This window comes from Athene cunicularia, assembly GCF_003259725.1.
Source record: "Athene cunicularia isolate RWA chromosome 6 unlocalized genomic scaffold, athCun1 chr6_part2, whole genome shotgun sequence".
In the NCBI taxonomy this organism is placed as follows: domain Eukaryota; kingdom Metazoa; phylum Chordata; class Aves; order Strigiformes; family Strigidae; genus Athene; species Athene cunicularia.
Genome location: NW_020799106.1, coordinates 921,376 through 946,238, shown reverse-complemented (window position 1 = coordinate 946,238; position 24,863 = coordinate 921,376). Strand labels below are relative to the sequence as shown.

General features: G+C 48.2%; 1 protein-coding gene and 1 long non-coding RNA gene across 2 annotated transcripts in view; both read right to left on the bottom strand.

The window, feature by feature from the left end:
* CDHR1 (cadherin related family member 1) overlaps positions 1-5,062 on the bottom strand; it is a 44,004-nt gene extending 38,942 nt beyond the window's left edge. Inside the window, exons 1-3 of the mRNA XM_026851836.1 lie at positions 4,867-5,062; positions 4,594-4,596; positions 4,018-4,113 (exon numbers count right to left, since the gene is read on the bottom strand). Coding sequence (XP_026707637.1) covers positions 4,018-4,113; positions 4,594-4,596; positions 4,867-4,927 — 160 coding nt within the window. The 5' untranslated portion in view covers positions 4,928-5,062. The remainder of the gene's footprint in view (positions 1-4,017; positions 4,114-4,593; positions 4,597-4,866) is intronic.
* A 14,154-nt stretch (positions 5,063-19,216) lies between these two features.
* LOC113481900 overlaps positions 19,217-24,863 on the bottom strand; it is a 6,688-nt gene continuing 1,041 nt past the window's right edge. Inside the window, exons 2-3 of the long non-coding RNA XR_003398743.1 lie at positions 23,996-24,058; positions 19,217-21,644 (exon numbers count right to left, since the gene is read on the bottom strand). This is a non-coding gene — a long non-coding RNA (uncharacterized LOC113481900). The remainder of the gene's footprint in view (positions 21,645-23,995; positions 24,059-24,863) is intronic.

Genomic DNA, 24,863 nt, shown 5'->3' with positions numbered 1-24,863 from the left:
GGGTGACAGAAACAGAGGAGAAACAGCCGATACCGGGGAGGACAAGAGGGCTTTCCGCAGACAGATGTGAAGGATGGGAAGAAACGAGACCAGGAGACTGCAGGAGCGACAGGGGAAGCCTGAAGGATGGAGGGAGCCCAAGGGGTCAGTGGTAGGTACCTGGCTTTGATCAAAGAACTTCCACTGCAAACTGGTTTTTAATGGAGGGGTGCGGGTGGGGGGGTGCATATCTGGGGGCATGGGGAAAAATAGAATGGAAAAATGCGAGGATGAGAGGCATGCGAAGATCTCCAGAGCCCCGACAAGGCTTGGGCTTTCAGAAAGTAATGAACTTAAGCCTCCTGAGCAGGCTTCAATCCCTCGCTCTGCAGCTGTTCTCAGCCCCGCTTTGTCCCCACTACGAGGGCTTACAGGATTACTGAGGTAGGATGAAACAAACCACCTGAAATAGCATCCACACGCGCCCCAGGACCTTGCTGAGGAGCGCCTGTACATTTGTACGTACACACGCAACTGCGACTCTTTGCAAAGAGCTACTCACCCACCTAAGTGGCTGACAAACAGCCACACCAAGCTGCAACTGCTATTTCAGTTCACAACCTTTCCCGTTCGTCTTAAATCTGGCACTGGAAGGGGCTGCTGTTCCGGCCCTTCTTACCTCAAGGGCTCTCATGCTCTGCAGCAAGAAAGGGGATCTGGGAACCTGCAGACACTTTCAAGCTTTCACACAGAAATATTATTTTCTGGGTTTATGGTAACTTGTGTCACAATGTATGGGACTTGGTAGATCACAACTATCTGTAAGCACGCACAACTGCACAAGAGAAAAGAAGGTCAAGTTAAGGATAATATGAGCACGATAACGTGGTTTTCTTGAATTTGATGCGTTCCTGCAGCCGCAGCACTGCAATTGCTCTTTCTGATTCACTGTCTCTTTCCAGTGCTCCGGCCCGTCGCATGTCCCTTGCCTACAGACGCCTGAGAACTAACACACACCGCTGCCAACCCCTCGTACTCGCAGTGGGGCCGAAGACTGTAAAACTCCTGGAGGTTTATCAGAGCTGCTGTTCATGGCATCGTCAGATCAGACACAAGAAGCGTCCTGCCTACCACTTCAAATTTTATGTAAGGACAGGGAAGACCTGATGGCAGCCTGCCCAGCACGTACGCCTGAGTGAAGCCATCCAGAATCAAACAAACAGAAGTTGTAATTCCCCGGTTTGGCCGCTGATCACCCTGCTCCAACTGAAAGGTGACTGCTGGATGCTTGGGACTGCACATGGGTACGGGACACCAGATTCCTTCTTCTGGAGGAGGAGACTGGGGCAGAGGGATGACGCGTAACAGCCTCCTCCGCAGCGTGAGAGCCCTCGCTGGGGTGACAGAAAAGGGCCAGCCTGGTCCCTCAGCACGGAGAGCGTGTGAGCCCTCGCCAAGCTCTGACTGTGGAGCGACAACCCGGGTCCCCCTGCCCTCCGCAGAGCTGAACTCACACCCAAAGCACAGCAGCTCCAGCGTCACGGGTGCCCTCCCCCGGGAGGCTCCTGCCGCACCACCCCGGGCAGGGGCCGTGCTGACGTGGGCAGGGGGGAGCAGCACCAGTTTGCATTGAGCAGCCCCGTCCCAAGGGAACTTCCCAAAGTGCTTTCAGAAGAGAGGACCCTGCGGTACCTACAGCTTTTAGTCACAGTGTTCTGGGAATTAGCCCCAAGACCCACTGGCAGCTGCGTGGCAAAGCTACCACATCTGGGCTTCTCAGAAATAAGCTTTTTACTCCCTTTCTGAAGGTTTCTCTAGGCCCTCTGCAGAAGCCTAAACTTCGCATCTCCTAACCTTTCACCTCAGAGGAACACTTTCGGTGGCACCTTTGGAGCTTTAAGCCAGAAGCCGCTTCTCACTTGCCTTTTAAAGCACATTTTTAAGTACAAGCTAGCCCGTGTAAACACACGTAAACACGTCCTGGATGAAGCCAGCAGGCGCGAGGCACAGCAGCACTGAGCACCGAGCGCCCTGAGCTTCCTCACTGCCGCAAACGACGCACAAACTCTCCGGGGACCTCTACATCCCCAGTCTGGTCGCTAATGTTACAAAAGCCAAAGCCTGTCACATATTTCTTACTATTCTCACCCAGGCTAGTTAGAAGAATGCTAACACAGGCTCTGATCCTCACGCTGCTGTTCTGCTCTCAGGGCATGCGCACTCTCCTCTGCTGCCTGCCTGCAGACCTGGATCAGACCCTTCGGCCCCAGTGCTAGAAGATTCCTGCTGCGCTGTCAGCCGAGAGGCTGTTCGGTGCTCCGGTCTCGACAGGAAAAGGTGCTTCTGACACTGTTGCAGCTCTGCGCCATCTTCACCTCCCCGTCCCCATGCCGGCGGCTGGAGGCTCCTGGAGGTGGCAGGGGGAGGCTGATGCTCTGCAACTGTCTGCAGGTTGGCAGCACACCAGGGGACGGGAGTCTGATGGCGAGGCAGTGGGTTGTACCAGCTGCAGTTTAAGTGGCGGAGCTGGCAAACACCACCCCAAACTGAGTCAGGGCCCCATTTTGTGGCTACCTGGCACTGCAAGCCTTACCCACACTGTTAGACCAGTGACTCCAGTGGCTCATCTCACTCCAGCAGAGCTGCCCAGATCACCAAGGCTGGGCAAGTGTGGTTTCCATGTGAATCCAGGGAGATGTGCAGCAAAAACCGCAGCTCCCTGGTCTGCCTCTGGCTCCTACAAGTGCCAGGGCATTGCTGTCGGCCTTTAGCTGAGATTTCCACTTAAGCTTGGCTGAGCTTACAGACAATCCCTGGTACATCATAAGCAAGCTCTTTTTTTAAATTCATCGCCTTGGATGCGTCACTTCCACACCATGTGCCACCTTCTCCACCTCCTCTTCTCTGCCTGAGCAGGCAAAGGGGAAATCGCTGCTTCCCAACCGCCCTCTCCCCCCCGGGCTGGGTCCTGGCTGGCGTTAACACCACTGGGCCAAGAAACTGAGACTCTGAGCAACACCAGGCAGCTGCTGCCTAAGGCAGTGAGAGCCCCTGGCGACGTTTCGGGAGGCCGAGGCAGCAGCGTGGCTCTTCCAGAGGAGGCTGCGCCCTCCGAGCCCTTTCCTCGCTCTCAGCCTTCCCACCTGCCCCAGCCCTGGGAGGTGCACCCACCACACAACCAGCTCTCTCCTCTATGCACGAGGCAGCTGCTAAATGCGTGCGCAGGCACTCCATTTCCAGTAGTTAAATCCTTCTCTGATTTAGCCTGGAACAGCTGGAGACAAACAGGAGCAAATCCCAAACAAAATCTCAGCGCAATGTTTGAAGAAAAGGGGGTGTTCATCGCTGTAATGTATTTTACACAGAATTTTTTAAACATTAGGAAGTTATTCTTCCCCCGTGGAAAGTACTGATTATAAATCACCTTTTTGTTCTTATTTAATTTTTCTTACCGCAACTGCGGTTAAAAGAAGCATAAATAAATCTGCCTCAAAATGCTGAAAGCGGAAAAATGAATCAAATTTTGAATTTTCACTAAAACAAAACAAAACCTTTTAAAAAACCATCAGTTATTTAAACAAAGCAATTTTCACTACAAGTGGAAACATTTTCTACCGTTTGTACCTTAACCGTGAAAAATGTGATGACAAAGAAAATCGTGCCTCGGTTACTTTTCAACGTACAGCTCCCTTTTACCAAGGCTGTTGGAATTACTAGCAATTAGGCTTTCTCTTCATCAGCATTTACAGAATTGGTAAGAAGTCCCTCACCACCATGAATTTATTTCTAACCCCAGAGGTCTGTGCTCTGGTGATGCGAATAGATTGGGGGACCAAGAAAAGAGGAGCTAAAATCCGTGTTTTAAATTACAGCCACAGTTCAAACATGTCATTTTAAATCGAGGCTAATTAAAAGCTCGAGAGAAAACCGTCCAAGACCACAGTAGATAACAAGAACCTACGACAAAATACGTGTGGCTCATCAAAAGAGCAAGCGGGCCCATTTGCACAGTTTAAACAAACTCATTTTAATACTGACCAACAGGAGTGTCCTCCGAAAGGCTGAGAAGCGCCATGTTCCCGTTTGTGCTTCTGGCTCCATTATCAAAGAAATAGGGTGCATAATTTGCCTGAACTGCAAACGAAACAAAACAGAGCCAAAGAAAAGCATTTTGTAGGTAGTTACTGGGCTTTGCTACCCGACTCTCAGCAAGCACGAGCTGTTGTGGGAGTGCTGTGAGCGCGTAACGTACCCGGCTGCTGCAACGGCCCCTCAGAACTGTGAGGGTATTGTTAATAAAATTACATCTACACGCCACCGTGCCGGTATTCATACAGCAGCAAACAGAGAAAGAGAGTATATGGAGAAAAACCCCACAAAATCAACGGAAACAAAACAAGTAGCAGGACGTCTCTAAAACCCCCAGCCAGTCCCAGGGAGCGTCTTTGCAAAATTAACCTTTTCATCTTGGGACCCCTGTACACCTCTCCCCTGCCCTACACGTGCAAGTCTGAAACTTGCCCAGCGCCGGGATTAACCAGTATTCTAAGCACACTCTGCTTTAAAATTATGCCTACAGCACGAGCAATTAGCCGTAATTAAATAATTACTTACTTGCTGCCAGACAACAGCAAAGTTAAAAAAAAAAAGACAAGAAACAACAAATTAGTTGTCATTCTACTGCTCCGACTGTTAGAGATTCCGAAGAGCCCAATGTGAAACAAAACCCCAAAGACATAAACACAGAGGGTAACACTGCACAGGGATCAGCTGCCAAGGAAAATATTTCAGGACAACATTACCACATCGGTACGGATTACTACAGGGTTTAGGGTTATGCTTATATCCCCCTGTATTTTTACAGAACAAATTGATGGTTGTACTCACCCAGGCACACGTGCACCAGACTGAGAAATAAGGAGGGGGTGAAATGCCTTACGTGCTTCATCCCCTGAAGGAAGGGACAATTTCTTCTCTGTTTCAAGGGCTTGGTGTTTTGTTTTTTCTCTCCGAACAGTCCGGGAATGTGTCCTTCAGAGCGATGTGGCGCAGAAATGTGCAAGAGGCACTAACAGATGCTAAGATGTTAAGCGGATGACACGTCTTAATTTCTGAGGAATTTAAAGAAGCTCCTTCCTACCACCTAATTAGACCAATTACTTTGCAGGGAGCTGTGGGACTAATTTCTGAGACAAGATATAGAGGAATCGGTGTGACTCTTACAGGTTCTGCTGTCAGTACCGTGTCCGTGCTGCCCAAAGACACAAGTCAGAAGGCAAAGGAGAAAGTTGTTTTCTTTCTGAACTCTATCTTTTAATTCTCTAAGCCCTTCCTCTATTCTTGAGAGCTAAAAGAGGTTTCTCTTTATTTCAGCTTTGGTAATCTTGAGAAGCTACAGAGGAAGAAAATCTAACATTAGCAGCAAACAACAAACGTGATTGTTACAGGTGTAAAGGAAACAATCACATTTATGAGAGCAAAAAATACACAAAATCGCAGAGCAAAAATAGCCAAAACGTTCTTTTAATGAGCTGGCCCGATCATTTAATTCTTAAACTGCATGAATTTCTGAGAGCATCTTTTACATTCAGCAGGCAGGTTTTAGCCAACGTACTGAAAAGTGTGTTTAACCACCAACACCTGGAAAAAAACCTGAGCAAAGCAGCTTTTTTTCACTGCTCGTTTTGGTGTTCTGCACGCAAAAGGTGTTTGCGCCGAGTTGAAATACACGTCATCCAATGAGTTACAGGGTTAACAGCCGCTCTGGGAAGTTGTTCACTGGCGAAGCTTTTGGCTGCTTCAAAGGAACTTTATATCTGGTGATATTTGGCTTCCAATCGAGGAGCCGATTACATGGAGGCTTAGTTCTTTAAACTCGACCTGAGGCGAAGCACTTGCCCTTTAAGGATGCGCTGATGGAGTTTTCTGCTCCCCAGCTGACAGCCCCGTGAAAGAATCCTCTGAGAAACCACTCGGTGGGAAGGTTGAGTCCCCTCTTGCCCCCGCTGGCAGCGCTCCTGGGCCACCCCTCGCCCGCGGAGGGGAGGGACGGGCTGGGCAGTTTCTCTGGGTTTCCCCCGCGGGAGCTGTCGGGTCCATCCTGCCGCACAGTCACCGGTCCCGCAGCCCCGGGGACCTTGGGCCCACGGGGAGGCATCCGGGGGACGCGGTGCTGCGACGCTCCCACGCCGCGCACGGGGCAGTCCTGCACCTCCCCACTGCCCAGGACCTACGGCGCTGCCAGGAGGACAAACCCCCCGTAAAGCTCCCAGAGGGGAGAAGTAAAACTTGCGCGCTTTGTGTTGACAAAACTCACCATCCGCTGTGGAACTTGCCAGAGAATGGGACAGAGGGCAAAAGCATAAAAAGCCTCCAAACTGGATTAGACAAATTAATGAAGATGAGGCTCATCAGTGAGTAGGCAAACATGATGATGGAGATGCAAACTCTGGCTCAGTAAGGATCAAAATTACCACCCGCCACAAGCTCAGAAGTTAAACTGGGGAAGGCTCTTTGTCATCCTGACCTGTTCCTAACCGCCTGGTACAAGACCAGACCTTGGGAGTGACTGCGAGGCCGTTCTTGTCACGCGGCGCTGGCAAAGGCTCCACGTCAAACCAACACCTGACTCCAGCAGTGGCCTGCAGAGCCCAGGGAAATCTGTAGCAGGCAACTAAGGAAAACAAATGTATTTTTAGCGCATTTAAATTCATGATATGGGGATCTGAAGCAGAAAATTGTGCGGGTGGGGATACACATACAGAAGACAGATATAGATGTAAACCCTGTTACAGATTGAACCACGCCACCACTGTCAACAGTAATATTAAGCCCTGATGAAATCACAGAACGCACCTCCATCGTGCCCAAAAGGAAACGTTATTAGCACCTAAATGTCCTCACCTGCTTCCTCAATCTGGAACTATTTTTTTTTTTTTTTTTTTTTTTTCCTGTAGAGTATTTTCCTAGAAAAGTGATGGAGAGCTCTTGTCAAAGTTAATAGCTGTCTGTTCCCCTGGCTGCATCCCCTGGGGATCTAAATCTCGAGGGTCTGCATCTCCAAGGAAGCAAAATGTCTCACTCCTCCTGAATTTCAATGAGTCTGAGCTCTTTATCCCCTGAAGGGTTTGAAAACCTCGCCTAATATGCCTCTATGCACACTCAGACATACACCTAAACACAGCAACACTCTGCAGAGTATTTTTTTCTGTCAGAAAACATGCTTTGATCAAAGCTAATGCACCTCATGGAGCCAGGCTGATTCTGATGAATTTTCTCCTTGGGAAGAAAAGGGCCAGGAGGGGGTTTCAGAAGAGCAATATGTTCTGTCCCAACAGTTTCGGGAACGGAAGGATCCCTCTCTCTATGCAGAAGAAATTCTCTATTCCGTAGAATTTTAGCATAGCAAGATAAAAGAAGAATGAAATACACCCACCTGATCTGAACCAATTTGTTTCCCAGGGCATTCTGTTTGTTTAATGCTCAGTGTGAAAGCAAATCTAGAAAGATCCAATATTTTCAGAACAAAATTTCTGGGTTTGGGTCACCGATTAGCAATACCTACCGGGGTTTGTCAGACAATCTGGATTTTTATAAAATAAAAGTTTAAATGTTGAAGGATGATGCCACAATAACACGATGAATATTTCTGCAGACTTTTCCCCTTCTGACGGCAGCTTGGGCACACGCAGCACGGCTGTAACTGATGGTTTGTGCTTTGTGAGGCCCCCTGGGACGCCCCGAGCCACGGAGGCTTCTTTTCCCCAGCACAAATCCACACCCCAAACAGAAACCAGAATCTTCCAGGGCGCAGAAACCAGACACAAACCCAGCCAGATGCAAAGGCCAGCTCCTGCCCTCTTACCTCTCTGAGCCTTCAGCAATTTGGAAAAACCTGAGTCCCAATATATTTACTTTTCTTAGCCCTAAACCCCAGTTTAAGCCTAAGACCAAGAGTCAGCCAAGGAAGGCTGACAAGAACTGGATTTTCACCAGCTGTTGAAGGTGGCCTTTTTCTGTTTGCACATCCCTGGATACGGGAGTCATGGGCTCCACCGAGATTGCTGTTCTTGAGCCCAGCCCCAAAGCTCAACCCAAAATGTAGGTCAGACTAGAACTGGCAACAGGCACCAACACTAAAATGGCACAGAAAATGCCACAAGACCACGGCCCCTCGCAGCAGGCAGCAGTACCAGTCCGAGCCCAGGGTGCGCCCCGCTGGGGTGGGAGACGGGCTGCTGAGAGCCGGCAGCGAGCAAGTGCCCCGTCAGGCTGCGCAGAGAGGGCAGGGACTGAGCTGGCACAGGGATGAATTACCCTGGTCACGCTGTGGGTGGCCCTTTCACCTCAGGGCAATCACATTAGAGCTGCCTACCTGTGGACTGCCTGCTTGGAATATAAATGTGGGGCTTCCATGCGCTGCATTTCAATCAGTTTTCGGATGCTTACGTGCATTTGCAGTTTAACAATAGAGAGAAAAATAAAATTAAAGAAAAAACAGAGATTAAATTAGATTCCACTGTCCTGCTTTGCTTTATATTAACTAGGTACAGTCCTCAGATTTTTATGGCTACTTTCATCCCAGTTAACACCCCTCTGTTCTAGACTGGCCAGTATTGACAAGTAATGACGTTCACGTTCCTATCACAACAGCTTTACTCTGTCTCTCACGCTCACCCTCCAACTCTGGGCGCATATGACATTAAGAATTACCTTGGAGAGGAATATTCAGCATTTTTTTGTGTGTCTGTTTGCTTGTGTAAATAAATGCAACACAAAAAGCGTGGCACACCTTATATAAACCTCAGCACGCGCAGAAAGAGTCCAGATCACCCTCCGGCCTTCCCTCTCCACGTGACGGGCTCAGAGGGAGTCACCATTCCGCAGGGAGATTCCCTCGATGCAACAGCCACGACGGAGAGAAGTGGAGCCTCAGCCATTTTCAAGGCTCTTCTCAAAACAACCCCTGTTTTCACACCTTTGAAGGTGACAGGGAAGTTATTATTTAGCTTTGAAAGCAAAGGGAGCAGGGTGGAAGGAGACGGGCGCCCCTCCAACCCCGAGTTTGTCACAGCCACAGCTGGGCTGTTCCGTGCACGCGGAGGGTCAGTTCACCAGCAGGTCCCACAGCGCGGTGTGAGAATTGTCCAAGCTGTTCCCAAACAGCACCAGGTAAAGTAAAGGTGCCAAACGCCCCAGCTGCTTGGATGCTCGCTCTCGCCCGGGACCTCGGGGGGGTCACAGTGCTCTTTGTCTCAACTCTCTGCTTATGGCTCTGCTGAAAGCAAGATGAACGCACAGTTCCCCCCACAGCCAAACGAGACACAGCGCCACGCTCTCACCTGCCCAACCCACATCACTCCTCCCGCTAGAGAGATGATTTACACTGGGACATGCCACTGCCCTCCACCAGCTGCCATCACCGGAGTGCAAACGCTGGTGAAAACCCAGGAACAAGTGCCGATGCCCATTCCAATGACAATTTTCAGCGATGAAGGATTTTTCACAAGCTGCCTTGGTGCTCTCCTAGCACAGCACCGCAGCCTCTGCCTGGCTGCTGAGAGAAGCTGCGGGAGGCGCTGGGGGCTCAGGGGAACCTGCGCCCGGCTGACGGCGGGAGAGAGGAGCCCACAGCCCCTCGGCTGTCCTCACCGCCAGTCACTCCCTCTGTTCTGAACCGCTGCCGGCAAGAGGGAAGCGGACTCACAATACCACCGCACGGTAGGAACAGCACAGGAGAAGCAGTCCCGCGGTTTTGATGGTTAAATCTAATCAGAGACACGTTCTTGAGCCCTTGGCCATAAACACCAGACTCTGACCCTCCCTGTTGCCAGAACAAACAAGCCACCTCCTATGTAAGAGTTTATGCATCTCTCCACAGCCCTCTCCTATTACTTCAGATATGCAAATTTGTTTAAATGACTCGGATTTTTTTATAGACCTGCAAGATTCAAACGCAAGCCAACAAACACCTTTTTCTCTCTCACTCTGATATTCTGTTATTAATTGAACGAGTTTAACACTTCTACATCTGAAAGGAAAACGATCTCACTGTTACTGACTCATGGGGGTCTAAGTTCAGTTTTTCTTCTCTACCACAGACAGCCTATAAATAATCAGCCCAAGATCATTAAATTCTCATTACAGTCATCAAAACGTGATCATTAATGATCCTGACCAGATCTATAAGCCTCTCTCATCTCAGCAACAGAAAAGTGAAAGCAATACTGGACTGTTGGGTTTGAGGCTTTGAAGAACACGAATTGCCACTCAGCTGTCTGCACACCCTTGTTTATACTGCAGCTCCGCTGGGCCGCCAGGCTAAACCTCAGCGTACAGGAGAACGGTCAAACCCTGGGCAGAGTCACAGACCAGGTTGGGTTGGAAGTGACCTCTCAAGGTCGTCTAGCCCCACTCCCCTGCCATGAGCAGGGGCGTCTTCAACTGGATCAGGGTGCTCAGAGCCCCGTCCCACCTGACCCTGAACGTTTCCAGGGATGGGGCGACTACCAGCTCTCTGGGCAGCCTGTGCCTGTGTTTCACCACCCTCTTCATTACAAATTTCTTCATCCAGTCTGATAAAACACATACCATGAAGAAAACGGGGAGATACTCCCCACAAAACAGAAGAAAATCGTTCCCTGTTCATGGAAAGGGAACCCAAGATTCAGAGACGTGACTACAAGCTTTACGTCAGCTTGAATGTCCTTGGAGTGTCCTAACCAGGGCAGCAAGGACAGAAGCACCCAGCGTGGCCGGTTGCTTTTGAAATTCTGGGCAAACAAATAATCAAAGCTTGCATGTAAACTGCAGTTTCATCAGGCAAGATATATCACGTTATATCCCTCCTTTGACACAGAATATCTTGGCAGAAGTCACGTAACCAGAAGGCTTGATTTCCTTTCAAGAGCGAGGCTCTCCGGTACTTGGTTCCTTCCCAGTGTTGAAAGGCAATTTTTTTGGTTTGGCTTATTCATCATTTTTAAGAATTGCAGGCACTTTCAGACTGTATGTGATCTACTTTTCTCCCTTGTGTCTATAAATAAATTGGAGCACTTATAACTAACTCATACATTAAAATTAGCAACTTTTGTCTTGGGCTTTGACAAAGCAAATTATTAGGATCAGTACGAGATTTCCATTCATCATCAGTTTTTCTAATACAAAAATCAGCTTTTGACCTTAAACATTTTAATCTTCTTCCTTTGGAAAATGTTTATATTGTAGTAAACCCACATTCTGATTTGAAATATTTTTGGTTTTTACATAAATATTGTGCTTCATATTATTACACAGAGAAACTAAAAATTTTTGTGGCAATGCAAACACGGATTCCCTCCAGCCTTTCCCAGGGAGAAAAACTGTTTTCCCTTCTGCTGTACTGACTCTTACTGGTAGAACCGCCTGCTTCAGGCATTTGTGAGGGGTGGGTACGTTCGTTGTTGCAATGGAAGCAGAGGCGGAAAGAGAGAAGGGGGTAACTTCCTTGGGAATAATCAGGAAAGCCAGAGAAACCCAGACCAGTCTCCTGTTCGTACGGCACACGCTTCACTCTGCACACGCCCTCCCATCCCACGGCCCGCTCTCGTATTTGATCCAGAGCAGAGCTCATCCCCCTCATCCTCCGGGATGCAGCTTTTTCCTCTCGGCGAGCCTCTCCCGTGTTGCCCCTCAGAGGAACTGCCACAGCCTGGATCACCGGCCCAGCACAACTGTAGAATCCCCCAGGGCGAGGGCAGCAGAGGTGTCACACACACCAGCTCCCGCTCCACAGGCGGGCTGTCCCCACCCGGGCACCCCCGGCTCTTCTCAGCACCCAGCCCAGCTCTTCACAAGCCAGGGAAGCCTCATGCTGCCGGACACTGATAAAGGATTACTGAATGAATTCACAGAAAGAAAATACGTCCCTCAATAACCATAACTCTTCTGTCCCCAACTGCTTTGGCGATGCTGAGCGTGGGATACGTCCTCACAGCTCTCGAGAGATGCAACACCCTCATGCTAAGCTTTAAATTTCTTTCAGGTTATTTTCTTGTATCCCATATAGACTTGACATTCAAAGCAACAGATACAGCAAGAAACTTCCCGTGTTTTCCAATGCAAGGCTCTCCGAGGGCAGGTGCCCAATCCTGTCCACACACGGCCTCACACCCAAAGCACTTTGCCATCATGGCCAAGTCTGAGGGCAAGAGCTCTTTAAAACAACGCACCCAAACTGGCAGCCTACCCGCAGTGAAAACATTTACCTGTGTTCACTCCCACTGCCAGGAGAAGCCAGAAGGAAGGCAGAAGCCTCGCTCAGTGACTGCTAGCGAGGGTTTGTCGTGAGGTTACAAGACAGACCTCGAAGGAGGAAACACTTTATTGTCCAAGCATGCACAGACCGAGACCAGGTTACGGAGGGGCGTATGCTCAGGTTCTGTAAGGCACAAAATAATGTCAGATATTCCTGTCCCTAACTCCTCAAATGGCCTGATACAGTTGAGTCAGACTGGAATCTTCTCTTGCTAGAGCATTTTAAATGCCAAACTCCATGCATATATCTAAATAAAACCAATTTTTGTTCTCTGTGGGCCCCTGTTCACTGGACTTTGGATAGCGTTTCTCCTCGGCACAAACTGAGAAATGACTCACCGTACTGCATCAGGGACCAATAAAAGTTACACAGGTAGAGAGCAAACACAAGGTAATGGCCTAGGAACACAAAGTACCCAGGGCTCCTCAGGACAAAGTGGTCTTAACTCCCCTCTGTGTGGGCAGACAGCCCTGCTATCCTGCACACCACAACACAGGTAACGCCACGCTACGGTTTTATACGACGCTGTCATGAGGGAACCGCAGCTGCGATGTCGGTATCTCCAAAGGAATTAAGAAATGACAGCGGGAGGAAATCAGAGGGAGAGCAGACACCAAACATCCAACAGTTTCAGCATTGCCACAGTGACCTTCAAAGAGATGTCAAAGTGCCTCCCAACAAACTGCAGTGGTGGTTTGTTGGTTGTTTTGTGTTGGGTTTGTTGGTTTTTTTTTTTCTAGATAGGTAAAGAGACAGTGCTTTCATCCCCTCAGAAAAAAATACTAGGCTGCAAAACAAAAATGTCAGAGCACTTTCCTGCATGATTTATCGTAAGTTATTATCATTCACCGTGGGTGGCACAGAGAAGGTCTGGGGAATTCCTGAGAAAAAAAGAGTAACTCTCCCAGTGCTTCACCTCAGAGACGGCTCCTCCTGGTTGCAGTCTGCCAGAGAGTGTTTTATAGTGTTTGCAAAAAAGGCACTGCAGGTAACAGGGGAAAGGAGAACATTTGCCACAGCTGCTAAGTAATTAAAGTTCCTGCTAAGATATTTTACTAGCTCAGAGGCTTTTAAAGACCACTGCAAAATCCATTTACAATTCAGTAACCTTGCTTCTCTGAAAGCTGCATGTCCCTCTTCTTGTTTTGTTTTGAGGGGGATGGAAAAAGAACAAATAGTCCTGAGAATATCCAGATAAATTTAGATACCTGCATTCACTGGGCAGCATGATCTCTGATGGATGCGGTGCCACGGAGCCCGACACAGGTCTGTGGGAGGGAAGGATGCCATTTACCCGCAGACAGACAGCCCAATGTAATTTATGGGAGAACTAGTGCTGTTCATTGTTTTTCCTGTAAAAACTGTACGCATAACTCAGAGCTGGGGTGTGAACAAGGAGTGAATCAAGATTTTATAGTTTACTCGGTGCGGCTGAGAAAAATAACAAGACTTGTGAAGGCAGAGCAAGGACTCGCTCGTGTTCTCCCGTAACTCGGGGCTGGCACGCGAGCCACGGCCGGCGCTGTGCAGGTGCTGCTGACAAGGCAGTGATGTGGCCTGTTGAACCAGGGTGTGTATCAAAATTAAACATGCTCCTTTCACCGCCGTGGACAACCACACTCGGCTCTTCAGCACAGGAGGGGCAAGACTGGCCCCAGGTGAGCCCTCGCCCTCGCTCCAGGCCACAGGGGCTGCGCGGCCACGGGGTTTGACTCGGGTAAATCCCAGGCACGTGGTTGCAGATGGATCTCCCTGTTACCTCTCTTGCTGAGAACGCAGGCGTGTGCCTCAACCGTTCTTAGAAGGGAATCCCACAGCTCGGCTTGGGAACTTGTTGGGATCCGGGAGAGCCAAGTGGCCGAGGCAGACCCCAGCCTTTGCCTTCAACAAGAGGAAATCCGAGCATCCAGGCAGCCTTACGTGAGAGCTTCTCCTTAACCTAGAAAGCAAGGTGTATTTCAGCAAATTTCCTATCTATAACAAAAGGCCTAAATGAACTGAACACTTACTGGGTTCAGTTTTGGGCCCCTCACCCCAAAAAGGCCATTGAATGACTCGAGCGTGACCAGAGAAGGGCAACGGAGCTGGGGCAGGGTCTGGAGCACAGGTCTGCTGGGGAGCGGCTGGGGGAACTGGGGGGGTTCAGTCTGGAGAAGAGGAGGCTGAGGGGAGACCTCCTGGCCCTCGGCAACTCCCTGCCAGGAGGGGGCAGAGAGGGGGGATGAGTCTCTGGAGCCAAGGCCCCAGCGCCAGGCCCCGAGGGAATGGCCTCAAGCTGCCCAGGGCAGGGTCAGGCTGGCTCTGAGGAAGGATTTCTGTGCAGAAGGGGCTGTTGGGCGTTGGAATGGGCTGCCCAGGGCAGGGGGGAGTCCCCGGGATCCCTGGAGGGGTTGAAGAGTCGGGTCGATTCAGTGCTTAAGAATCTGCTGTAGTTGGGAACCGTCAGTGCTGGGTTAACGGTTGGACTGGAGGAGCTTCAAGGTCCTCTCCAACCTCGATGATTTTGTGATTCTGTAAATATTCAGCTTTGAGGTAATTTGCTTTACCTCAGAAACACATGGCGCTATCACTCTATTCCCACATAACACTTTTCAGCAACGATCTAGCATTTTTCTTGCGGGAAGCAGTCCTGTACGCACGTTGGTTCCCAAAACAAGCAGCTGAACGTGGCTAGAGCAAGTTGGCTCTGCATGCTTTCTGGCTCTACTACGAGCACTGTGCTCTCGCTGTCTCCTCCCGCACAGTCGGGTACTTTATCTCAAAGTACTACGCTTATTTGAATGATTTGGCCAACAACCGGTCAATAAAATAAATCAATAGAACTCTATAGCAAGAATCTCCACAATGGATGTTAATTTGAGAAACGCATCAAGTATCTGGGAACAGACTTCCACATCTGGAAACGGAGATTACACGATCCAAAGTTATGGCAGCAAAGGCTGAAATACAAGTTAAATGACAGAAAAATCCCTGCTCAGGTTGTGACTTTAAGATGATGACAGGGTGCCCTGAAACAGAGATGCTCAGATCTGTAACTGAGACCGCCCTTGTGACTGGCGGACGCCGGTGGTTGTGAGGCCGGTGTGTTTACTCAGCGCCGAGGCGCAGGGGGGACGGCTCTGCCACAGCCGTGTGCCCCTCCCCTGGCACCTTGTCCTGGCTTTGTGCTGCAAAGCATCACATATTGATAACACATCCATACACACGCATGACCTATCCCCGCCTCACATTATAATGAGCCTGAAAGTCATTTTCATACGTCCTGTCCTGGTCTCCTTCCAGTCGCGTCTGCGCAGTGTGTCCCGGTGCTCGTGGGCTGGGGTCGCAGAGATGAAGTAGCTCCTCTTCCTCACTGTTGAGCTTTGTACCTCGGTTCCTGGGCTCAGGCCGGACCATGGGGTTGGGTTTGACCAGTTTTTAGGGCTGTCTCCCTATTCCATCAGGAAGCGTTCCCTCGCAGCTTCCCTTAACCAAGGTTTCTACGTTGTTCTGCTCTCTGGCCCATCGACTATCATCCATTATCCTATTTAATCTTAGTTATCTTTTACCTAACGGGCCTCTAGCCCCTAGCCTGATCTCTAAGTCTTTCATCTTCACCTCTAAACTAAGTTATATCTTCATCGCTTGAGTGCCTAATTTCTATGCCCTATTTTAATTTCCTAGCTCCTCATCTCACTTGGTACAAAAATAATGTCTGGAAACAACAAATGCAGAGCAGCACCCTTTTATAGCACGACTTTTTGACAATGTGCACTCCAGTCAGTCTCGTGGACTGAAATTCCATGGAGACAAATTAAAGTAGTTCAGCACAAGGAAAAAAAGTTGAGGAAATTCAAAGAGCAGAATAATTTCTCTGGGATAAGATCCCACATAGACCAAGAATGGGTGGGGGACCATCACGTCAAGAGAGAGAAGAGGACTTTTCTGGTCAGTGAGAACAACCAACGAGGAAGACTTGGCATCAAAAACTGTAAAATCATGTGTAGGACCAGAAGAAAGCATGGAAAGAAAGTTGGGGAAGGAAGCAGAGATAAAGTTTTGTTCAATAGCCAGGAAAAGGTGTAAAGCACATTTTATAAATAAAATTTCAAAGAAAAGGTTGGCTTGACTTCTCAGACTGAAGGATCTGTTTTCAAAACTGTTCAGTCTTGACTTAAATTGGTGGAAATCCAGGGGAGTTCGTTTCAAAGATCATCAAAGGTGGAGTTTATAAGGTTAAGGTCAACCACGCACATAAACTTTACTAGATGTGACTTCAGCTCAGATTTTCTTTTAATCTCCCTTTTCATCATCCACTCACCTGAAGATTCTTGCAGGAGAAAGCAGCAGCCTTGGTAGATATTTAACTAAGTCAAATGACAATGCTGAATTGTTTAACCTTGGTACATTCAAACAACCTCAAGATAAGAGCCCAGTGACAATTGCCATCATTTATTGTCTCCCAAGTAATTAAAAGTTAACAACTGGAAAGCTAATGAGTTGAAAAGAGCACTTCAAAGAGGGACTTGCAGACGCTGCTGCATTATCTCATCTCATTCAGAATCTTGTTGTCAACCATCTCACTGTTTCTCTGATAGCATTTGTAAACAGATGGACTTCTTCACACTTTTTCTGTATGAAAACATCTTTCTTCCCAGGCATATTGATCTCCTGGGGAAAATTCTGGAATGCAAATGGGTTTTAGCACTGCTCAGTGAACGTGCCACACAGCTGGCACTGACTGTGACACAGGGCTCTGCAACGAAGCGAAGAGCAAGTTCTGCTTTGAGAACCCACCCGGGAGGGGCAGCACGTCCCAGCGCACTTCTTCCAGCTTCGGGAGCCAGTTTTAAGAGCGTGCTGCAGAGACCGGGCAAACCGTGCAGGATGGTGCCGCAGGAATACCTCTGCTTCCCGCCGAGGTCGGGATCAGTGCCGATGGCCAAACATCCCAGAACCCACCAGAAAACCACTCTTCTTCACTGACCTAATTTCCAGGTGCGACCTTGCCTGCCAGGCGAGGGGAAGTGCTGCTCTTTAGCCTCTGAACAGCGTTCCTGTTAACCAGGACACGTTAGCTGGTGCCACTGCTCTACACCCATCACCAATGTGTGTGCACAGTAACACAGCTGGGAGACTGCACCAGTGCCCAGTGGGCAATCACAACCGTCCATCGAGCAGGCGTCTGCGTGTGCACTCGGGCCTGAATGCCTCCTACGCAAAGATAAATCACCGCCTGAGAGCCCCTGCGCTCTACTGCAGCTGGGACTGACCGGCTCTTGAACTAACAGCCTGGATGCAGTTGGAGTCTTGGCAGAAAACTGGGCTCGGTATGAGAGCTTCTTGTGGCTGCAGAGGACAGACAACTCCTCAGCTGAGGATCTCTCAGGCACCGTAGTGACCTGATTTCTCCGATAACGCTTTCGGAGGCTGACCAGATGGCACTGTGAGCATAAGGTGCTTATCCTACAGCAAATCTCCGGCCTTAGCCACTCCCTCGTGGAGCATCAGCCTGAAAATGTGGAATTAAATCCCTCTCACCCGAAGGTAGTCACAGTCAGCGCATCTGAACCATGCAAACAAATGCTGGCACGAAGGCTGAATGATGACTTGGACAAATCCATATCCAGACACCCAACTTCTTCAGCAGACTTCCACCACTGACACATTGAAAACAGAAATAATTTTTAGGAATTCCTTCTGTGCTGATACCCCTGCTCTAAGATCAAAAGACAAAGCATGACGATGTGTTCAGAAACGATGTAGGTCATCCAGTGGCTGCCATAAGCCTTATCACGATGAAGGGCCACTGGGAACCACAGACATAGGGGCACTGGGATCAACCCCCTGCTCATGTCGTTTAGTGTAGGACTAGGGAGCTCCCTTTGCTCCCCACCAGCAATTAAAAAAAAAACAAACTTGATGAGTCCTGCAGAGAAACGAGCTTTGATGAAGACAACTGCTCACATCTAGGAAGAACTGATAGATCTGAGGCAAAAAGAGACTGATGTGTAAGGGGGTTTTCCCCTCACCTTCAGCCTACAAGAGGAGAAAGTCATTGCTGAGCTTTAGACAAATGAACCCAATCTGCATTCGCCAGCTGAAAATGCTTTGCTAAAGCTGTTCATGGGGGAGTAGTTAGCCACAGCATCAGACAAAACAGCATCAGACAACAGCTCTCCAGACTCGATCCAATGAACACTGAAGTCGCCAGGAATCTTCCACTCAGTTTTGCTAAGAGTTACTTCATCAGAATTTATAAAGCTACAACAGGAGTATTTATCCCTCTGCTTTACGTTTTGCTTGAGGATATTATCTGAGATGATACTGTCCATGCAGAATTTTAGTTTTCCTTGGCAAACGTAACCACAAGAGATTGCCCTGGTAGACCAGGGTTTGGATAAACATAACTTGTCCAGAGCTCATTCTGCAACTCTACCCAGGCCCTTGCATCAGTTGTGGGCCACACAGTCTAGAGGGCTGAAAAGCCAACAGCAGAAGCCCCCATTACACCTTTTGGGACCATATTTTGTGTGCAGAATACATCGTTTTATTTCTTCTACTATCCACTTTGAGAGACGAGATCCCCAAACCTACCTCTGCCCCCACACGCTCCGTCAGCAGGGATGATGTCTCCTGTGCGCCTGACAATTCAGTCACGGTGCCAAATAGGACAGACTGATTTGGTGTAAGCTGGTGGTGTTAAACTCTAAACAAAGTGAGGGGCCGCCTGGCTCACTTAGCTGACAAGGTCAGACCAGGATCCAACATCTGTTCTGGCAGTTATAGAGATACTTCAGAAACATCTTTACTGAAAATGGAAGGCTGTGCAATCCTCATGCCTGACAGCCAAATGCACACAAAGACACAAGACACAAACAAATGCATTTGTCAGCTTGGACAAGCTAAATTTACTACTTTAAATAAGCATCCAGCCTGCGTACTTTGAAAAGCCACTGAGCAAATATGTTTCTCCTCAGGTAGTGCCAAAAAAATATACAGAGAAATGAAAGGAAAACGAAAGGCAGAACAGATGCCTGTAAGTGAAGTCGTAATCAGATGGTAGCTCTGTTCTACCAGACGAGGAAAATGGCCTGGTACATGTCAAACTCTGTTGATAAATCACCTTCCGAGGCTGACACACGACATCCCAACACCTCCAGACAGGGCAAAAAAGCATGTTTGGGCAGCAGTCACAGTTCATGCTGAAATATTCAAGGATTCCTGCTTTAGTCTGTTCAGTCAAGACCAAGACCTCACACAAGTAACATTTTTGAGTAGCCCACAACCTTAGGTTGAGGCCAGTTTGGGAAATCGAGTGAGTAAAAATACTCCAGTGCACTGGGTGACGTCCCCGCATCCCTCCAGAGACCCAGAGCGTTTCTCCAATTGAGCAAACGGTCTTCGGGGCTTATGTTTCTGCTGTCAGAGAGCACGTGTCGCCTGCAGCAGGGCTGGAGAACGTGGAGCACACTGGTTGGAGGTTGCGGAGCAAAGAGAAAAACCACACAGCATTTTTCAGATGCAAAATAAATGGGCTTAAACTCACATTAGGGAACGGAATCTTCGTACCCGTTAGCAAGACTTTATACAGAGCTGTGAACACACGTGGCCATGTTTTACAGCGTAAAACTCTGCTGCAAACACATTTAATACCAAAACATGCTTTTTACATTTACTTGTCATTTGCATTCTACGGATTCCTTCCGCGAGCTTCAAAAGACAAAATAAAAATAAAATGTTTGCCCAGTGATCAGCGGCAGAACAATCAACCACAGATCCTTCACCAACCTTCTGCCTCAGATCTTGTGAGGAGGACTGGCAGCTCCTTTATTCTCAATACAAAAATGCTATGCGTGGTAAGTAAGCTCTTCAAAAATAAGGAGCTAAGAGTCAGATCTATCTAATCTCAAAACCAAAAAGAAAATAAAGTCATAACAAGCACACAGAAGAGTCAGAAATAGGTTCAATTGCTCGGTTACAATAGAAACACTGCTGGTAAGGGAGCATGGCCACACACGAGTGCCCCCAAACTTGACCCCTGGAAATGCATTTGCCCTTGTGAGATACAACAGCCCTCGACTGTCCCATTCAACCCCCTCAAACTCCAAAGGGCACCGAGAGCACTTCTATCATATACAGTATTATGTTAAGGGAAACAGCAGTACTGTGAGTACTGAGGGGAAAACTGCTATTTGCAATCTGCAGCTCGCCCAACAGCAGAGAGGATTTCTGCTCCTCCTCATATTCGCTGGAAGGAAAACCAAATTTATGAACGTCCAATAATTCTGGTTTAAGGGGGCACCCCAGGCAGAGAACTGGCAGCATACGCGGGGGACGGGCAGAGGAGGACAGGAGACACTGGAGTGAAGAACCCAGTCGCCACTAATGACATCAGCAGAGGGTGCTTCAGTTTCACTGTTACCCAGCCCTGTGGTATTATTCTTGGCCTTTATTTCAAGCTCCAGTGAGTTTTATTTATTAAGGTGGACACACAGCTCAGGTGTCTTAAAAGAACAGCTGCCTTCTGGCTTCAGAGAGAAGGGATTTAATGTGATTAGCTTTAACACCCTTTCAGTAGGCTGTTTAATAACCACCTGATGACGTTCTGGGAAGTTAAAGAACAGTTCCTTTGCTTTTAAAGCCAGATTTAAACCCCTAGAGGAGATATTGCAAAGTTTAGCACTGTACTTGAATCTGGTCCTTTACCACTATTTTAACAACCCTGCTTATCTAGTTCCTCAGCTCCTTCTAAATGATGAGCTCTTTCTCACTCACTAGAAATTCACTCCCAAGTGGATTTTGAGCATTGAGAACAAAGACTGCGGGAAAAATCATCATGTGCTTAGCTACAAAGAAAATTATTTTGCCAATATAAATCATTCACAGAAAAGATTAAATATGCATACAGACTCCTAACCAGAAACAACAACATCAGCCCTTTCCCGCCTTTTAGGCAGTGCAAAAATGCAACCCGAGTGATTCGGCCGGCCCTTCAGCCAGCTCTCCTCTTTCTCTTATATGAGGAGCTGATTCCCTGTTCGGAGCAGAGGGACATGGAACTGCCACACTCCAGCGGCAGCCCGGCAGCTTTGCCCGACTCTTTAGTTGCCAGGCTAACGTTAACAAGATGAAGGAGCCTGAGTGAATGCATAAGCAGTACTGACTGAAGCCTTTCCCAAACCAAAAATAAAGTAATATAGAGTCATGTCCTGTCTGTGAAAGGAGGGCCCTCAACCAAGTAAAGCGCTGGCAGGCAGATGCTTTTCACCCTGCTCACAGTCTGCTCATTTTAACTGTGGAAGGGGTCCAGAAGCCATCAGCTGGGCTCGCTGAGGACAAGGCATGCAGTGTTTCCTGATTTCCATCTGAGTCATTCTGAAATGTATACCTGTAAAACAAAGATAGAAAGGAGAGAAAACGGAGATGTTTAATTGGGAGTGTGAAGAATGGCACAAAACTTTAATATCTGAAGCTGAGCCATGTTTGTATGGGCAAGCTTAGACTATCAGTGGTCTGAAAATAAAAAGGAATGTGATGGCAGGTTGGTTTGTTTTGTTGTTTGGTTTTTTTCCCTTCATTAGATTGCGAGATCACTCATTCCCAGCAGCTTTCCCCCCTGCACCAAGGGTACACAATCACCCAAAGTATGATTGCTGCTGCTGAAAGTTTCCCCCGTCAGATGAAGGGCTTCACAGACACAGGGGCAGTACTCTCGTTCTCTCTAGAACCCGAGTCCCACAATCAACACATTACACAGTATCTGCCTCTCACTGCCATCACATTCACCATCTTTCCTGGGAAGAAGCCACAGGCTGACATTAGCTTGAAATATTTGCTTTCTGGGGCAGTAATTGTTTCTGATGGAAGAACAAAGTTCCAGAAAATCAGTGGTTTTGCTTCAAAAGCAGCCAGTACGGTTAAATTATCCCCTCCTTAAGCTGCACCGAGCCTCCAAGTGGCTTTTGCAGCCTCCCCACGGCAGATGCCCAGCCCAGAGAACAGTGCAGAGAAGCACCGAGTGTGTGCTGTGCCCGCAGCGTACAAAGCCAGCGCCATTCCCCTAGGAAGGACAGCAACACGGAACAACAAATCCCACAGAAAGCTCACAACGACGACACAAAACCAAGCCAACATTGTAGAGCTCCAGAGCAGAACCACAACCGAAACAAAACACTGGGTTTAGCTCTGGGCACTTGCTGCATCAGGTCTGAGCTTTTGCATCTGCAGCAGTCAGCGGGACGCAGAGCAAGGCTCGTCACACCAGCAGGTCTGTACCAGCCAGCGGCACCCCGTGCAGGACCAAACGGCAATGCCTGACCTAAAAAAAGGGGCGTTGGGACTAGATGGTCTTTAAGGTCCCTTCCAGCCTTTAATTAAAGTTATCAGCTAGCCATTTTAATGAATTTAGAAACTTTAAGACATCAAATGTTGTTATTCTAAAGAGCATATCTAATCTTCTTATCTTAGACTTGTCCATGGTTTAGCTCTTTTTACTGGGGTCTCACTGAAACCAGGGATACTATGGACATACAGAAAGAAGTAAATTGAGTGGTTCAGGGCTAGTGATGGTGCGAATCACCATAGCGAGGATGTATGAAAGTGGACAAGATTGCCAAAGCTATCATTTATACAGTGAGAGCACTGATATGATGGCAGAAATTCCAGTAACGGCTTTAAAAAAACACTGATCCTTTCTGCAGGAAATCATTCTTTTGCTATCAAAAGTAGCTCTAACTAGAACACTAGATTTAATTCTTCCATTGTCCATCTGAACAAGAAGCCGTTACCTCCCAGCAGCTGACTTACTCCCTCCTTGCATGATCTTGTTTCAGAGCCAAGAAAACGAAGCTGGTTGAAGCCTTGTGCAGGTACACGGGGTATTTTCAGTAAACAAAAAGGCACACAGGCAGGAAACACTGAGCTTGTAGCTGGAAGAATTTTCATCTGACTACCAGCTCACAGTTAGGCACCAGCCCGTCAGAAACAGAAAGAAAAAACGTAGAGAAGATTGGTTTTTCTGAAAGGACAGCTGTACCGTTGTAAGCCCCTACCCAGAACGCAGCTCCTTCAAAAAGCAACACAATGCTTGGCCCTCGCTTTGAAGGCCACTGCATTTCCCCTTAGAATAAACAGTCTAGAGAGCACAGGGTAGCTGTCCCCTTCCACTTGCTCTAGGCAGGGAACACATCAGCTAGAAAAGGCTGATAAATACTCCAACGCAAGTACTCCTGTGCAGCCTGCAGACATCCCACATTTAGAACAAATCCCATCTCAAGCAATTCTTGTTCCCGGTAGGGCTGCGGGTTCAAAATCTGAAGTTTGTGGAATTTACAGAATCACACTTCGGTTGATTCCTCAAAACACGGAGGTGGGTGCAGCCCCAGAGAGATGGTGCCGGGATACAGCAAGGCAGAGCCGCCATAAAACTTCGCTTCTGCAGCCTCTGCTCCTGGCAGCGGGGAGCTCTGCGGGGGTACTCTGCTTCCTGCCCTCGATTAGACTAGATCCTATTTCTCGGGATTGTTTCCACTGTGAGCATTAGATGGATTCTCTACTACACTCACTCTGCCCAATCCAAACGCTCCCTGACGCGACTGAGAAGAGAACAACCTCTCAGCGGTGCAGTGAGAATACTACCTGCGTGGCAAACTGAGGTCTGCAGATGAAACAGCCTCTAAGTGCTGTGACTTACCTGTAACGATTACCCAATTAACGTGATGAAACCCTAAATCTCATTACCTTTATGCACCTTTTTGTGGAGTTTGGGCAGATTTAAGCAGCACACTTTCTTCACCTTCCGACCTAAGGGCGAAAAATAATACATTACCAGCGGAGACAGATAATGCAAACAGCTGAACATACACAGCAATGGGTTAGAGCCCACAGAAATTCTGATTATTGTATTTACCACTGAAACCCTTGTACAGAGAGATCTGTGAAACGCAGGGTCACCGCGACTGAGTTTTACATCTGTGCATGGCTTTTTCTGGAGCACAGAACAGGAATTAATTTGTTCTTTTCCATCATTACGAGCAGATATGCCAGATAGATTGTGAAGATTTTTACCCTTTGAAATGTCACGTGTTGGCAGGCAATACAGGCAGCAAGCTCCAGTAGTCAACGTAAGAGAGAGACTCTGCACTCTCTTTATAGTTCTGTCCCTTAATGAAAATATAAAAGATTACGAACAGGAAAAAAAAGAGTATCTCTGTCCGTATGCACAGGAGTGGAGGATAAATTGCTTTGGATGGGCAAAACCATTTAATTATTCCCTCCCCAACAGACCTACGTAAGAGCTGTTGATCGCACTTGACACATTATGTGCTGGACACATCAGAGGGAGGAGAAGTCAACCACGGTGGGTCCCCGAGATTTGTAACATCAAACGTCAGATCTGAACGGGTAACCAGAAGTTACACCTGTCAACTCTAAAATCCTACTAAACTGTCTCCCTGCGAATCCAGAATGACTTCTCCATAGACAGATGGAAAAACCTCTGGTTTTTAGATTTAAACTGCTCTGTGAATTTGTGCACTTCGGAATACTGCAGAAGAGTAACTGGGTGCCACAGGGCAATACAGTAATTCAAGTGCATAATGTCAGATAT